Genomic DNA, 16,189 nt, shown 5'->3' on the forward strand with positions numbered 1-16,189 from the left:
CATAAAATAGATTTGGTTCATTTTTATCTAAGTTATGCCTCCCACTATTTTTCGAGTCCCTCAAAACCTTTATAAGAGGTGATCTCATTTTTATCTAAGTTATGCCTCCCACTATTTTTCGAGTCCCTCAAAACCTTTATAAGAGGTGATCGGTAAACAACCCCTTGTTTTCAAGTAGGATCAAGATCCAATTATCATTGAATGTATCAACCTTGACGATGGCCAATAAATCGATATACTCAATAATTAGTAGACAATTTTTGTCTTTTACATTCTTGTAATTCTTGATATGATTTCGCCCCTAGTCTTTTATGACCTTGACGATGGCCAACAAATCATAAAATGCTAGTTAAGTTTGGACCCATCATTTCTTGACTGGCTTAAATTTAACTTATCCATACTCTTGACGAAGGCCAACAAAGTTGCATAACCAACTTAAGCTATCCTTATATCTTATATACAGATGAATACTACTTAACAATAGAATAGTATTGCCTTGACGATAGCCAACAAACAAAATATTTATAAACTTAGTAGTATTCAACTGAAATGATGGAGGGCTACGAACGATTTCATAAATCTTTTACCGTAATCAAACTTGATATAGTTTAAAGATACTCTATATTTATACTTACAACAATTAAACTAGTCAGGTAAGTACAAGATTGGTGGGAGGGTTCCGAGATATTCACTGGGAATATTCATTAGATCTTAATTAAGTAACCACCGCTCTTTAAGACTATAGCGCGAAAGATTGGGCATCACCCCTAATCTTAAGTTGGGCATCACCCCATGAGCTATATCTCATAATTACTTTTCTAGACACTAGTTAAAAGTTTGTCCTAAATACATCTCTTTTAACTGCTTTAGGTTTATTTATCTTCCACACTAACGCTATGTTAATGTCGGTCTCACCACTCTATGGTCAATAAACTCTTATTGCCATGTCTCACAAAGTTTAAAAATGAGTTTTTATAATAAAAACTATTCTCTAGTGAGATAGAGATATAAACTTTACAAAATAAGAGTTTAACATCTACAATTGTATTAACATCTACAATTGGGGCACAACCAACATATGTAATAGCAATATGGAATGGTAGTGGACAGCTAAAGGAATAAAATACAACTACACTAATTACATTTTGGCAAGCAATTTGCAACTCCTTGCAGTGCTAGCTCCCTTGAAAATCATGTATTATTACAATCATATATACATAGGACGTGCAATCCCCATTTATAATGGAAAAACCATCTCGTAGGATGGGTAATAATATTGCATTAAATGTAAAATAAAAACCATAAATGAATTAACTAAACAAAACAACCATACCCGCCCACACCCGAACAAGGGCCTATACCCGTAGGTGTTGCCCATGATCGATGAGCAAGTGCCTAAACCCGTAGGTGTAGCCCATGCTCGGGGAGGGAAGATGTCAAAAATAATATTACATTTCTAGCTATATTACATTAATACAATAAATACAAGAGAATCGTTGTCCACTATCATCCATAAACATAGCATCCACGCAAGATGATATAAAACATATAACTTAATCAACATTAAGAAATATGCATCTATCTAGTTATGCAACAAATTGGAAAACTAGATAACATAGGGATTATCCTAACTCAAATAGGACTATCATGCTTCTAACATACAACTACGCTAGTTGTAAAAAAGTGTTTTGTAATTTATACAAGTGTTTTTACTCCTAAAAACTTATGAACCAAAAATCACATTTTTGAATCAACAACTAGTATAACTAATGACAAAACAACTTGATTAAATTAACTAGTTTCACTAAAACATCTTTTAATTAACTAGTAATTAGAAGCAAGTATAAAGACCTCTATTAGTTAGATATTCATGTTAAGATTTAATTAGATGGAACTATGGCTCTGATACCATGAAGGAAATTCATGCTAATTACATGCAAATTACACAACGGAAGACTATATGTATAATTATACTAAGCATGTAGAGAGCATGAAATACAAAATAGGACCATCCTAATTAAATCTAACATGATCCATATATTAAAGAGAGCACACAAGAGTTAGAAAGTTATACTTTCGAAGCGTGATTCGATGTAAGATCGAATAACCCCTAGCTCTTGCTCATTGTAGTAGTAAATCTCCTCGTAGTGGATCTCCAAGTCTTTAAGTGACCTTGATAAAATCGGAGTCTTCTTGAGACACAAGGTAAGATATCCACACCGGGGTACTTTAAAATCCTACTACTTTCTCTTGCTCAAAGATTGATAGAGTTTAGTAAGAGGAGAGCTCTCTTTTATTCTCTTATGGAAAAAACCACTTAGCCAATCTTTCATTAACCTTTCCATAAGAAAGAGAGCTCATATATATAGAGTGAAATATGTCATGACTCATCTCATGAGTCATGCCATGAGTCATATAAATGTAATGATTCCTTTCATGAATCATGCAATGAATCATCTCATGAGTCATGCAAAGAGTCATGAAGAATCAAAACTATGTGCTAAAACCATGTTCCCAAACCATACCACCTTAATGACTCATCTCATGACTCATTAATCAAGGTATAATAAAGTGTGTATTTCATAAATAAAAATACAACATCAATACAGTATTTCGTAAATACAGTATTTCATAATTTTTCAATCACTGATTAATAAGTCATCATATGACCAAAAAATCAACGAGTTGACCAAAAGTCAACTAGTTGACTAAAAGTTAATTTTATAGGAAAAATACTGGAATTCATTTTCTAAGCACATAACATTCTGATTTTACCGATATGCATAACCGTTTATGTGTATCCGGTAAAATCATATATGTGTATCAATCATACGCATCACTCTATAAATTGTGTTTCATAGGATTCAAGTACGCGCTTGGTGTGACTCTAGGGCCCAACTTAAGAACTCGGTAGTGGATGATATCCACAAGTACAACAGAGGTGCTAGCTACACATGAAGACTACCTGGGTATAAGTTGTGATAAATGTCTGCAAGATACTAACACAATTTTATCAGGACCACTCAGTGATAATATTGTACAGTCCGGTCTCTTTGTCAAACCATGTCAAACTATCGAGCCTAGGGTATGGAAAATTATCAAACCTTAATAGCTCGATTAGTGTTTGTTGATATTAAACTCATAACCTATAAGATCAAACTGACACTCAGTTTATCTTATTTACCTCGGCCAAGGATATTCTGGCTATAGTTATATCAAACAATCTTATGACATCAAGCCCTTATACTGGGAGAGACGAATCCCATCTTGGCATCTCAATATCTACTTATGTCTCGGGATATACCCAACAAGAGCCGTTATGCACAACTCATTAAGAACTGTGGTTAGGTAAAAGTCTAAGTACACCTATACTGACATGTAAGATATTACACTCATGCCTCAGGTCAAGAGACTACTTATGTACTGTATCACTTGAGAACTTCTATTTGACAGTTAAGTATAATTACCAACTAGATGTTCTCAGTGAGTCGTTCAGTCAACTCATTCACTAATGAGTCACATGTATATTATATCATGATGTCTCACATCAATGATCCAAGAGATGGATCATCTTCATACCAAAGGAGAAATAGAGTATGCACTAGTCTTCCCAAAGTGATAATGTCCCATTTCAACACTTCATCGACTAGGAACATTTAAGAATATACGTTAACGATAAATCAGATCTCTTCATTACGATTATATCTGAAATGTCTGATAGTCTAGTATCATTCTAAGGACTATATCTGTATTTAAAAAATACCAGATAAATACTGACCAAAATAGCATACTATCATTTTGAACAAGGATGTTATATTCATATAGATCCTGTTACAATATATAATTATTGCCTGCAGGACACCTATATCTAACAGGATCTATATAAATTCTTTATTCTTGCATTAGCGAGAAAAAAAGATCTCTCTAAATCTTCTAGAATCAACTTTATCTTTTTTAAGGGGTTTTTCCATATTAGTCAAGCACTTCTTTCATATTTTGAGATTAATCCCTCAAATCTTCATATTTTTACATTAATCTCATCAATCTTAAGTACTTTTGAAATTAATTCTTCAAATCTTCATATTTTGAAATTAGTACCCCAAATATCTTAATTATTTTGACATTAAGCCCCCAAAATATTTTAACCCGGCGCCAATTAGAGGGACTAATTTCAAAATACTTATTTTGGGGATTAATTTCGATATATGAAGATTTGGAGGTCTAATTTCAAAACATTTAATAAAGATTGGGGGGATTAATTTCAAAATATAAATAATTAGGGGAATGATTTCAAAATATGAAAGATGTTGAGGACTAATATCATATAAAAAAAACTTTTTTTTTATAACTCGACCCGTAAACAAAACAAAAGGAAACAAAAACCTAGCGTTTTCCGCTCTTTTATTCTCCAGTCTGCCAAACGCAAGCCAAAGTTACGCTAGACGACGGCCACACTAATCAGAGCATACAAAACCTACACCCGCACCCTCAACTCACTAGGGACCCACAAGGCAGTCATACAGTCAAAATTCCCAGACTTCCATTTTACGTGTGTTTTTCCGCAAAGAAAATATCACGCGGTCTTCGTCCTGTTCTTAAAAACCCTCAACCCCCTCTTCGTCGCTTTTCTTCTCTACACGAAACCGGGAAAGAGCGGCGCGATCAAATCCTTTATACCATTCTCTCTCCGATCTATCGAGTTAGTTCTTAAAACCCTAATTTTCTCAATTAATTGTTCTTTTTTTTTATTGATTTCTGATTCATTTGTTCTTGATTGGATTAGAAGTAGGGTAAAAAGTTTAGTTCTTTAGGGTTTCTGTGATTAGGTTGATCGCTGTTGGCTCAGATCTTTGTTTTCTCTTGTTTATTTAGTTATTGTGATTGTAATTGTATTGGACAGAGTAAAAGTTTGGATCTTTAGGTGAATGCTGTGTTTATTCTCTATGATCTGAATCAATTGTTGGCGGTTCTTGATTTGGGTTGGATCATAACACTGGATGTAGTTTTTTTTTTCTCTTCATATTTTCCATGTTGAATTGGTTGACGCTAGTTATTTATTTCCAATTTATTAATTTTTACTGGCTTATTGGCGCTATCCTAGATACGCCTAATGAACTGTTGTAATCTAGGGGTTGCATATTTTTGTTTTTTACATTCAACGATCCTTGTCAAACTTTGGATTCTGCGAAATTGAGTATAGTTCTATCATGGATAATCAGTATTATTCACTAAAAAACTTGGGATTTAAAAGAGGAGGGTTTCACCTCACCGATGCAAAATCCTTGATAAAGACTTGTTCCTATCCCTTAATTTATATAAATTCGTCACCGAACTGAATTGTCTTTACGTTCCTTTTCTACAATTTTTTTCTTAAGTTGTCCCTACCTTTGTTTAATAGCATTTTCACTTTTTAGGATTTTCTATTTTGTTTACTTGATCCTGGTGACTAACGTTAAATTTTGGATAAATTCTCTGATTCTTGCTCTAAAGAATGGCTTTTCCCCCCAGGAATCGGCTTCTGCTGCAGATGTCTTTTGAGACCAGTAAGGATTTCCCTCCATGGTTGCTTTGGCGTGACTTTTGGAGCACATGTCGTAGCCGATTGTGGTTTTCTTGCCGAACTTTGTTTCGGGATTGGACTTGACAAACATTAGAATCTGCTGTGACTGTAGGTCACAATTTCTGTGTAGTTTTTATTTCCAGCATTCACAAAAAAAAAGAGAAAAAACAGTAGAAATTAGAAGGTTTTGAAAATTTTCTTGTAATTCAAGGTCTCCTTGTTGTCGTCGAGCCAAGCCAGCTCTACTTCTTTGTAGTAGAGAAGAAGATTCTGTGACATATTATGATGGCTAAGACTTCTCTGCCACCTGGTTTTCGTTTCCATCCGACTGATGTTGAGCTGGTTTGGTACTACTTGAAGCGGAAAATAATGGGAAAGCCTTTCCGGTTTGAGGCTATTTCAGTGGTTGAGCTGTACAAATTTGCTCCCTGGGATCTTCCTGGTAAATTTACTCTACCATTTACTCTTTACTTTGGCTGCTACCCTAGTAAGTGTTCATCTTGCCTTTATATTTTCTGTTTCTCTTTTGCATGTGTATTTAAAAAAAAAGTTGAGGTAACTAGTTAATGAAAATTCTTTTGGTTCTGTATATTTATCTTTTTAAAACAAAATTTGGAAGTTTCCTATCACGCATTCGTCAAGATATGGATGAAACTTTAACCTAAAAAAGTTAAAAGAGTGAACTTCATTGCTGACTGGTTGCTATCATTCTCCTTTAAGCGACAATCCTATGTTTAACCTTTTGGTCCTATAATGTGACATTTCCATACTACCACCTTCCCACGGCCGGCCAATGTACTGCATGTTGACCAACGGATAGCACCTTTATTTGTAATAATTATGTAAATTTCCTCTGTTTTAAGTTTTTCTCGCAGCTTTTCTTCTGACATTGTTCAATTCTTCATTTCTCGACAGGTAAATCTTGCTTGCGAAGCAGAGATCTAGAATGGTACTTCTTTTGCCCTCGAGATAAGAAATATTCTCAGGGATCTAGAACAAACCGTGCTACTGATATTGGTTACTGGAAAACAACTGGAAAAGACAGATCCATTTTTCACAACTCTCAAACTGTGGGGATGAAGAAGACCCTTATTTTTCATTTAGGCAAGGCACCACATGGCTCTAGGACTGACTGGGTCATGTATGAATTCAGGCTCGAATCAAATGAATTGGTTACTGCTGGATACACACAGGTAATGCTGTCTTGGGAACTTCTTTATTTCAAATGTTAAAGCTAGAATGATTTAAGGATCAGTTTCTTTGTTGCATTATCTTATGTGAATGTTGCTTTTGATGAAATAACCATTTTAGCTTTAGCTCCCCATTTCCTGTAATCCTATATTTTATGTAACTGAGTAAATGTGTCCTTCCTGAAGTTTTTGTTGTGATCATATATAACCATAAGGAGATCCGTTGTTTTGATGAATCTAGCAGAGAGGGATGCAATATATGGATTTCTGTTCTTTTCTACGTTTTACATTTGAATCCGTGTTGGTGATATGGGCTAATTTTTTTTTCTTGTTTTCAGGATGCCTATGTTCTCTGCAAGATATTTCAGAAAAGTGGTCCCGGTCCAAGAAATGGGGAACAATATGGTGCACCATTTAATGAGGAGGATTGGGAGGATGTTACGGATACCGAGGATGTTGGTTCCTTTCCAAGTATCTTTCCATCTGAGAATGCTCATCTTTTTTGCTCTGTTCCTCAACAATCTGCTTCTTCTGAAGTTGTGTGGCCTTCCTCTATAATAAGTACATTTGAAGTTGGAGAACTATCCCATGTTCCAGAACCTTCAGGAGTTGGAGAATCTTCTTATATGCAATACAACTCTGAAGTTGGTGAATCCTCTTATGTGCCAAACCCTTCTTGTGATGACGGAATCCTATTAGAACAAGTGGAAGCGTATCTTAATAGTTCTCCAACTCATTCAGAAATTGCTAAAGGCGAGGTAGACTCTTGTTTATTTCTTGTAATGTTTTTGTTATACTTCCTTTTACAATGTAATTTATATAATTCTTTATTTGCTTCTACAGCATGTGTTAGATTCAGGATTTCTGCTTGAGGAGTTCATTTCAGAACCTGATACTGCCTTTCAGAATGTATATGACGATCTCGCTGATCCCCCCGTCCAGTCATTTTCGGAAACAACTGATGGAATTCTGCACTCTGACGCTACAGGCTGTGAATACACATTGCATAATGCATTAGCAGAATTTGTTGATTGGCAGTATATGGAGATTACTGATCTCAATTTTACAGGAGAAGGGAATCCTGCTGAGTTTGTTCATCCGGGAAATCATCGTAGTCTACTTGCCGATTATGCAAGTTCCTACTTTCCTGGTAACACTTGTGTTGAAAGTGTTACAGACACTTACGTTGAAAGTGTTACTGGCACTCATATGGTGAGTGAGTCACTGCAAACAGGATTTTGTTTCTCTGACCACTTTCTATCTATGTCTGAGGTATTTTTGAAACATCAGGTGTACTTTGATAATGCCTTGAGATTCCACTATTTTTAAGCTGCCTTTTCTGTTCTGTCGATAGGATCATGATCTGCATGAAGGGGAAAATGGTGAAGGAAAATCTCTGCACGGTTCTACTTTAGGAAGTTAGGAAGTAAGAATGCTCTGATTGGATGCATGAAAATGTGGACTTGAGATCAGCGTCTGGATTTGCATTTTCCCCTGTATTTGGTTGTCGAGATCACGATCTGCATGAAGGGAAAAACGGTGAAGGCAAATCTCTGCATGATTCTACTGAGCAAGTTGGTAAGAAAGAAGCGTTCTGACTTGATGCATGATAATGCGGACTTGAGATCAGCATCTGGACCTGAATTTTTCCCTGTATTTGGTTGTCAGGGAAAAATCTAACCTAGTTAGGACTTTATTTCTGCTTACTATGAATAATATGTAAACCTATGTCAGCTTCATGCGGATAATTGATGTTGAATTTCAAAGTTCTACCCGGTTGGATTTTGATTTTATCAGTATAAAAATGTTTGTTTGCCTTTTTTTACCCCTTTGGCTCATAGGATCATGCTTTCTGTTGTGATTCATTTGATAAGTTATCAGTTGCAGAAATCTTATGTTACGTGCCTATCTAAGACTGTTGTTCTTCATCTCAGTGCGTAGCCTTACCTTCTTACTTTGCATATTCCATATAATTTTGCAATGACTTACCACATGATTCTATAATTAGGATCATGCTTAATCATGAGATTCCGATTCATCCTCTCATACGTCGACTACCACAAATCCCCTTCGTTGCCTCCTACGGTTTTGCGCTTCCAACAAAATCTGAAACAGAGAGCGGAGGGGGAAAAAAGGACACCTCTCCCCTGCCCTCTCTTTTCCTCCCCCATTCCAACGAAAACAATGGCGCCAAGCAAAATCCAGAAGGCAATAGGCTCAGTCAAGGACCAAACAAGTATCGGCCTGGCCAAGGTAAGCAACACAGGCTCCTCCATCTCCGACCTCGAGGTTGCCATCGTCAAGGCCACCCGTCACGACGAGTACCCGGCTGAGGAGCGCCACATACAACAAATCCTGAGCCTGACGAGCTACGCACACAGGTACATCAGCCAGTGCGTGTGCTTTCTCTCCCGCCGCCTGAGCCGGACCCGAAGCTGGACAGTTGCCCTCAAGACCCTAATCCTCGTCCACCGCCTCCTCTGGGATGGCGATGCTGCCTACGAGCAGGAGATCTTCTTCGCAACGAGGCGAGGGACGAGGATGCTGAACCTGTCAGAGTTTAGGGACACGTCGAGGTTGGACGCATGGGATTTCTCGGCATTTGTGAGGACCTATGGGAGGTATTTGGATGAGATGCTGGAGTTTAGGATGCATGGAAAGAGGGGGAGGGGGAGGAGTAGGAGCAGGAGTCAGGAAATGCATGGGGAGACTTTGGTCATGGATGAGGAGGGGAGGGAGATAGAGAAGGCCATGATGGCGGTTCGCAAGATTCCCGAGACGCAGTTGAAAGATATGAGGACGGAGAAGATCTTTACCTGGACTCATCATCTGCAGCAGCTGCTTGATCGATTTCTTGCTTGCAGACCCACCGGTAATTTTCAAATCCTTTGCTGCATTTTTGGATACTGTTCATGGCAGTACATAGTTCATCTCTTCAATTGCAGTTCATGTTTTGATTGTGACTTACTCCAAATTTAAGCATCTGTTTGGCAACATTCCAAAATGAGACCAAGATTGATTTTGGTCCCATTTTGGGAATAACCTTGTTTTGATCCGCCTTTTTATTAAAAAAGAAGAGTTGCGAGGATCAAAGTCCTGCTTGGTCTAATTTTGAGGAGTTTGCCGAACTGATCCTAATACATATCATATCTTCGCCTTATTTACTTGTCGATGATTATAAATGATGGTTATAATTTGTTTTGAGCGAAAATTTGACTATTATGATAGATTTAGAATGAATCACATATTGAGATTGAAACTGAAGAAATAGATTGAGTTTTGACAAATAGAAAGCAGTCCGAGTCTCTAATCTACCTCTGTGACTGACTGTAAACTAAACACTTGTAGGTTCCGCTAAGAACAATCGCATTGTAACGGTAGCCCTCCATCCCTTGCTACGAGAGAGCTACCAGCTGTACTACGACCTTCAAGAAGCAATTGACATCTTCTTGGACCGGTTCATGGAACTTGAGATCCGTGATTGCGTCCGAATCCAAGAAATCTTCAGCCGTCTCTCCAAGCAATTTGACGAGCTCGACCGCTTCTATTCATGGTGCAAGTCCTCCGGAATCTCCCGTTCCTCAGAGCTTCCCAACATTGAGAAAATCACCCAGAAGAAGCTTGACGTCATGGATGAGTTCCTCCGTGATCGATCCAACCTCAGCAAGAAACCTTTCAAGAACTTGGAACAGCTAACTAACGAGGAAGATGAAGCCCGAAGAAGAGCAGAAGAACTCGCCCGTCAGTCTTCGGTCAAGGCATTGCCAGAGCCCGAACCCGAACTGGAGCTGAAGCAAGAAGAAGTTGTGGCAGAGGAGGAAGAAGTATCAGGACCTCTAGCTATCGTCACGGTTGAAGAAGAAGTAGATTTCTTGAATATGAGAGACGATGCTGTGACTGTCGAAGACCGTGGTGATGACCTTGCACTTGCATTGTTCGAGGGACACACAGCACCGACGACATCGGCACCTGTTTGGGAAGCGTTCACCGACGACACGGCGGATTGGGAGACCGCGCTCGTGCAGTCAGCGAGCAACCTCTCAGGCCAAAAAGCTGTTCTCGGCGGCGGATTCGACCTTCTGTTGCTTGATGGAATGTACAGCCAGCCTCCTAACAGGACGATGATGGGCTTTTGGGAAGGCGCAGGGAGTGCGAGCAGTGTCGCGTTGCCGAAGGCCACACCGATGCTTGCACTGCCAGCGCCTCCGACAGCAAGCGGAGGAGGGGAGGTTACAGGCGGAGACCCGTTTACAGCATCGCTATCAGTACCGGCCCCATCGTACGTGCAGATGGCGGAGATGGAGAGGAAGCAGAGTTTTCTATGGGAGGAGCAGGCGATGTGGCAGCAGTATGCTGCGAATGGGATGCAGGGACAGGTAAGCTTGCAGCAAACGCAGCATTATGGCATGTATCCTGGTGGTGGTTACTATCAGAGTTTTTGAGTACCGTGTGTATCTGCTGCAATGTTTCCAGTGAGAAGGGCGCATAATTGCAAAACCAAGATAATAATGTGAAGCCAATCGTCCATGCTTGTGCTCATCCAGTGTAAATAATCTCCAGTGCAAATATGTCTAACATAAGACTCAAGCTATACCTTATATATATTGTGGATCTTTGTTATTGATTGCATCCTTCACTATGCAATATGTACTGAGGTTCATATTGGCAGCGTTCGAATTTGCCTGCGATATGTGATACAGCGCTATTCTTTGTACCACCAAACACTGTACATATTGGTTGTATCGTTAACTTCGGTGGCAAATGGATCACATTTTCGGTGGGCTTTGTATCTCGGGGCCGTTCTCGGCTAATTCCCATATAAATGCCCACCGAATTGACCATGTTTACTTTCAGAATCTTTCGGTAAAGAATGCTATCACGCAAACTTCTATTGAACATTGGATGCAGTTAGGGATGACAAAATGGACCCAAAACCAATTGTCCACCCATACCCACCCGCCAAATAAACCATCCAAACCCACTCATTTAATTAAATGGGCTATAAATGGGTGGGTATAGTTTCTATTAAAGATAAATGGGTGGGTTATTATTACCCACCCATTTGCCCATTTAGATGAATATTGTTTTAAAAACGCCCTCAACGTTTCAACAATTACAAACCTTGTTTTTAAAAGTTAAAAATTATAGAAAACATTTAAAATGACTAACAACCCCTTAAATTTTGAGATTTGCAAAAAACACCCTTAAAGTTTAAAATATTATAAAAACGTCCTCAAGAGTTAAAAATTATAAAAAAGCCTATCAAAATTTTCTAACCTCACAGATGACACATGAAATTCAAAAATTAGCAACAGCCCCTTGAAATTTTATAATTTGTAAAAAATACCCTTAAAAGTTGTAGAAAATAAGAAAAACACCCTCAAGACTTAAAAATTACCAAACAATCTTAGGATTTTCTAAACTTGCAAATGACACATGAAATCTAAAAAAATTCAATATGTCCCCTATAAATTTAAAATTTATAATTAACACCCTCAAAGTTTTAAATTTTTAGAAAAACACCATCCATAGTTTAGAATTACAAAACCATCCTAAAATTTCAAAACCTACAAATGACACATGAAATCCAAAAATTACTAGCAGCCCCCTGTAAATTTATAATTTACAAAAAGCACCCTCAAAGTTTAAAAATTGCAAAAAGCACGCTCAAGAGTTCAAAACTACAAAACAATCTTAGAATTTTCTAAACTTGCAAATGACACATGAAATCTAAAAAATTTCGGTAGTCCCCTATAAATATCGAATTTGCAAATAACACCCTTAAACTTTTAAAAATTGTAAAAAACACCCTCAAGGAATTCCTTTTGGTAGTCCCCTATAAATATACGCTTATTCACCTTCACAGGTTCACTAAAATTACATTCCGTGTATTCTGCTTTACTTCCACTAATTCTATTAATGATAAGCAACTGCTATGTTTAATAAAATTATACAAAAGGTGATCCTAGGAATTCCTTTTGGTAGTTATTGTCCATATGCTGTCAATATGTAAACATATGGGATTGATGTAGTAATTTGAGAACTTGCATGCATAATCTCATAGTATATGACATTATGAAATCATAGTCGGGATTGATGTAGTAATTTGAGAACTTGCATGCATAATCTCATAGTATATGACATTATGAAATCATAGTCCAATCTGTACCCACAGGCTAAATGCTGTGACATTATGAAATCATAGTCCAATCTGTACCCACAGGCTAAATGCTGAAGAGTTAATCATATGTGATAGCTTAATAATGTTTATCTGCAGTTGGCAAATCCCCACAAAAGAGATTTTCCCAAGTAGTCGATTCAACTGAGAAAGAAATATTTACAGAAAACCCCTGAAAGTTTACAGAAAACCCCCTAAAAATTTACAAAAAAGCCCCTAAAAGTTTACAGAAAACCCCCTGAAAGTTTGCAGAACCCCCCCTGAAAATTTGCAGAAGCCCCCCTGAAAATTTACAGAAAACCGCCTGAAAGTTTGCAGAAAACCCCCTGAAAGTTTGCAGAAAACCCCCTGAAAGTTTGCAGAAAACCCCGTGAAAGTTTGCAAAAAACCCCCTGAAAGTTTACAGAAAACCCCCTGAAAGTTTACAGAAAACCCCTTAAAAGTTTGCAAGTAGATCCCTGAAACTTACATATATATAGAAGCATCATAATCATAACTAAATGGGTTATTGAGTCACCCATGAACCACCCATTTAGTAAATGTGTGGTTAAGAAGTGATCCATTTAGCAAATGCTAAATGAGTCATAAATGGTCAAGTGGTCATAAATGTGCCTACCCATTTAAGACCTAACCAAGACCCAATCAAAACCACCCATTTGACATCCCTTGATACAGTTAAGAGTGAAGACTGCTTTTTAAGATTCATTTTAGCAGATAGACCCCATTGTTAAATTTATTTTACTCTTGCGGTGGGTTAATTTTTGCAAATATTGCCCTTGGGTGAAAGTAGTGAGCCTATCTTAGGTCAAAGTAGAAAATTTCACTGTTGGTTCCGCCAAAATGAACCTATAGAGGGTAGCAAATTCAAAACAGCAATTGCACATGGGATCTATGTGCAACTAACCATTAGTTAAATCGTGGCGTAACCTAAAATGCATAGGACCTTACGAGTTTTATTAAAACCTGACTTGCTTTGATTCTTTGACCGAACCAATTAAAGTCTGTTGGAGGAAAGATGATCGGTCTGATGGCAACGAGACATAAATTATATGAAGAGATCTATAGTTATATTAAAGATTGCTTTCGAATATATTTATAAGGAACTATGGATACGACTAGTACTTGCAAAAACACACGTATTTTGTAATTTCAAGATTGAAGTAGGTAATTTTTGCATTTGAGCTTGTTCATGTCAGTAAGTTAATCTCGGGATTAAGTAGGGACTAATAGGAATTAGGGGGTCTTTGATCTTCTATGATGTCTGATCAAATAGAAAAAGGTAGACCCCTGCACAAATAGCAAACATTAGAAGCTCTGAAAGGAGGTTTACTCCGGCATATGCTCTCCGACGATCAAGCTAGTGACATCGAATCAATGTAAAGAAGATTAGATTGGATCTAAGGTTTAGAGAGTTTAGGCCTAAGAATGGTGAAGATCTCTTATGTTTTATATGGGGCATCGAGAGTAGATTGGTAACTCGAATCGACTGGTGGAAATGGTACTTTATTTGTGTTCTACATTTGTTAATGATTGATCGGGCAATATTGTGAGAGTCGCCCATGCTACATTTAATGTGATAGTGACAAAACTACTAGGTGTGTGCCATCCGAGGTGTCATTATCTCATCTGACATGTATTTATTGTGATGGTGACTGGGTGGCAAAGTATAGGCGATGCTCAAGAAGTTATCATCATGCCTAGTCCAGTATTACATGTGGATGCCTTCAACGAGGCGGTCGGACACCCACTTGACTTGTGACATATGCTCTCTGATGGGGTTTGGCTCGAGGATGCCACATGATCCGGATTGGGATTATTAGAAGGATTGAACAATTTAGTCAAATTGCAGTTATACTGAGATGAGTCTCCAATTATATGACCTAACACTCTTGACACGTGGTCGGTTCTTAGGGGTTCATTAAATTCATGATTTCAAGGTATAACATTGGCCCCTTTCACACAAATTAGAAAGCCAAGTTCAAGAGAAAATTGAACCACTTCATCTTCACCATCCCTCGGGGATTCAGATGGGCATGGGTAGTGCATTCTCGTCAGTAAAGATTTCATGCCTTGGTCTTTAGGAGGGGGGCTTCGGTTATCGAGATATGATAGCAGAGTTTTAGGGATCTGACATTGTCAGTTCAGATCCATCCGTGTCAGCTATTGGAGGTTTGTCAGCTTTATAAAATGCCTTTCCCCTTGCTCCTTTGCCTTTGCGCTTTTCGAGTTTTTAAAAAACCATATAAATTTCTGTTCTCTGAATCTTTGGCGTTCCAACCACTTTTACCAAGTTCCCTTGATGGCTTCCAACTCGCAGTCATCTCTAGCTCATGGCGAGGTGAGGACGGTGCTCCTTCGCAAGTAAACGTTGATAGTATGTTAAGGTGATCTCTAGACTTGGATGAGAGGTCATGATATCCCCGATTTATAGGGTATAAATGATAATCAAAAGTTACAAGTGCACTACTATTAAGTTATAGTATAAAAAGTTATCGATCCCACGAGGAAGGTGTTGTAGGTATTAATCTAAATCGGTTCGTATGTTGTGTGTAAAAAATTAGAAGTGATGTAAGTGTGTGATTGAGGATAGGTATGAGGAGTGATTATGAATATATGCAAGTAAAGAAAATAAAATGAAGTTGAGAAGAGAGAAGGAATCAAAGAAAATAAAGAGAAAAGTAAGTAATGAAAAATCAAGAACAAGAGAAAATTCAAGTAAGTAAAGATGGATGATTCAATTAAAGATATGAGTAATCTAGAATTGAATCTATTAGCTAATTTCAATTATAAATTATGGACCATTCTCTTTCTATCACATTTTACTTTATATTTATTAAGTACAGACTATCAAACCACTTAAGGAAAGCATAACGTATGAAATTATCATCTAAGCAAAATTAACATTCATGATAAGAACAACAACTAGATAGTAATTTTAGAATTCATAAGCATAACCTATAAAACCACTCAAAATAAGCATAGATTATTAAATTCTTCTTCTACGAATTAGTTCTCTAGTTGATTATCCTATACATGATTATTTTAAGCACAAGAGAATAATTCACAAGCTATAAAAGAAATTAGGCTAGTTTCATATAATTCTAGAATTCCTACAAGAATTAGTTCTACATCTTAGAAAATAAAAACAAGACATAAAATCTATACAAGAGAAGAATAAAAGAAAAGAGTGAAAATAAAAACTGATTACAAAGAAGAGAAATGAGAACAAAGAAATTTACACTATGAACATAAAAATAAATC

General features: G+C 37.3%; 2 protein-coding genes across 3 annotated transcripts; both read left to right on the forward strand.

The window, feature by feature from the left end:
• LOC109825040 (NAC domain-containing protein 53-like) lies at positions 4,452 to 8,574 on the forward strand. 2 transcript variants are annotated; one of them, XM_020391729.1, is made up of 6 exons: positions 4,452 to 4,699; positions 5,509 to 6,002; positions 6,476 to 6,753; positions 7,089 to 7,508; positions 7,594 to 8,022; positions 8,105 to 8,574. In XM_020391729.1, the coding sequence occupies exons 2-6, from the start codon at positions 5,843 to 5,845 to the stop codon at positions 8,171 to 8,173; spliced, it is 1,356 nt and encodes a 451-aa protein (XP_020247318.1). In that variant the 5' UTR covers positions 4,452 to 4,699; positions 5,509 to 5,842; the 3' UTR covers positions 8,174 to 8,574. The 2 variants fall into 2 exon arrangements, with proteins under 2 accessions (XP_020247318.1, XP_020247319.1); XM_020391730.1 differs by having other exon boundaries at positions 7,594 to 7,962.
• LOC109825039 (putative clathrin assembly protein At1g03050) lies at positions 8,652 to 11,522 on the forward strand. Its single transcript, XM_020391728.1, has 2 exons — positions 8,652 to 9,622; positions 10,099 to 11,522. Exons 1-2 carry the CDS (start codon positions 8,773 to 8,775, stop codon positions 11,190 to 11,192), a joined length of 1,944 nt encoding a protein of 647 aa, XP_020247317.1. The 5' UTR covers positions 8,652 to 8,772; the 3' UTR covers positions 11,193 to 11,522.

This window comes from Asparagus officinalis, chromosome 10 (assembly GCF_001876935.1).
Source record: "Asparagus officinalis chromosome 10, Aspof.V1, whole genome shotgun sequence".
NCBI classification, from domain to species: Eukaryota; Viridiplantae; Streptophyta; class Magnoliopsida; order Asparagales; family Asparagaceae; genus Asparagus; species Asparagus officinalis.

Bases quoted from the DNA above. Each gene is read 5' to 3' on its own strand.
- LOC109825040 (XM_020391729.1), top strand. From the start codon at position 5,843: ATGATGGCTAAGACTTCTCTGCCACCTGGTTTTCGTTTCCATCCGACT. The intron at 6,754-7,088 runs GTAATGCTGTCT...TCTTGTTTTCAG, and splicing joins TTACTGCTGGATACACACAG to GATGCCTATGTTCTCTGCAA. The intron at 7,509-7,593 runs GTAGACTCTTGT...TTGCTTCTACAG, and splicing joins CAGAAATTGCTAAAGGCGAG to CATGTGTTAGATTCAGGATT.
- LOC109825039 (XM_020391728.1), top strand. From the start codon at position 8,773: ATGAGATTCCGATTCATCCTCTCATACGTCGACTACCACAAATCCCCT. The intron at 9,623-10,098 runs GTAATTTTCAAA...AAACACTTGTAG, and splicing joins TCTTGCTTGCAGACCCACCG to GTTCCGCTAAGAACAATCGC.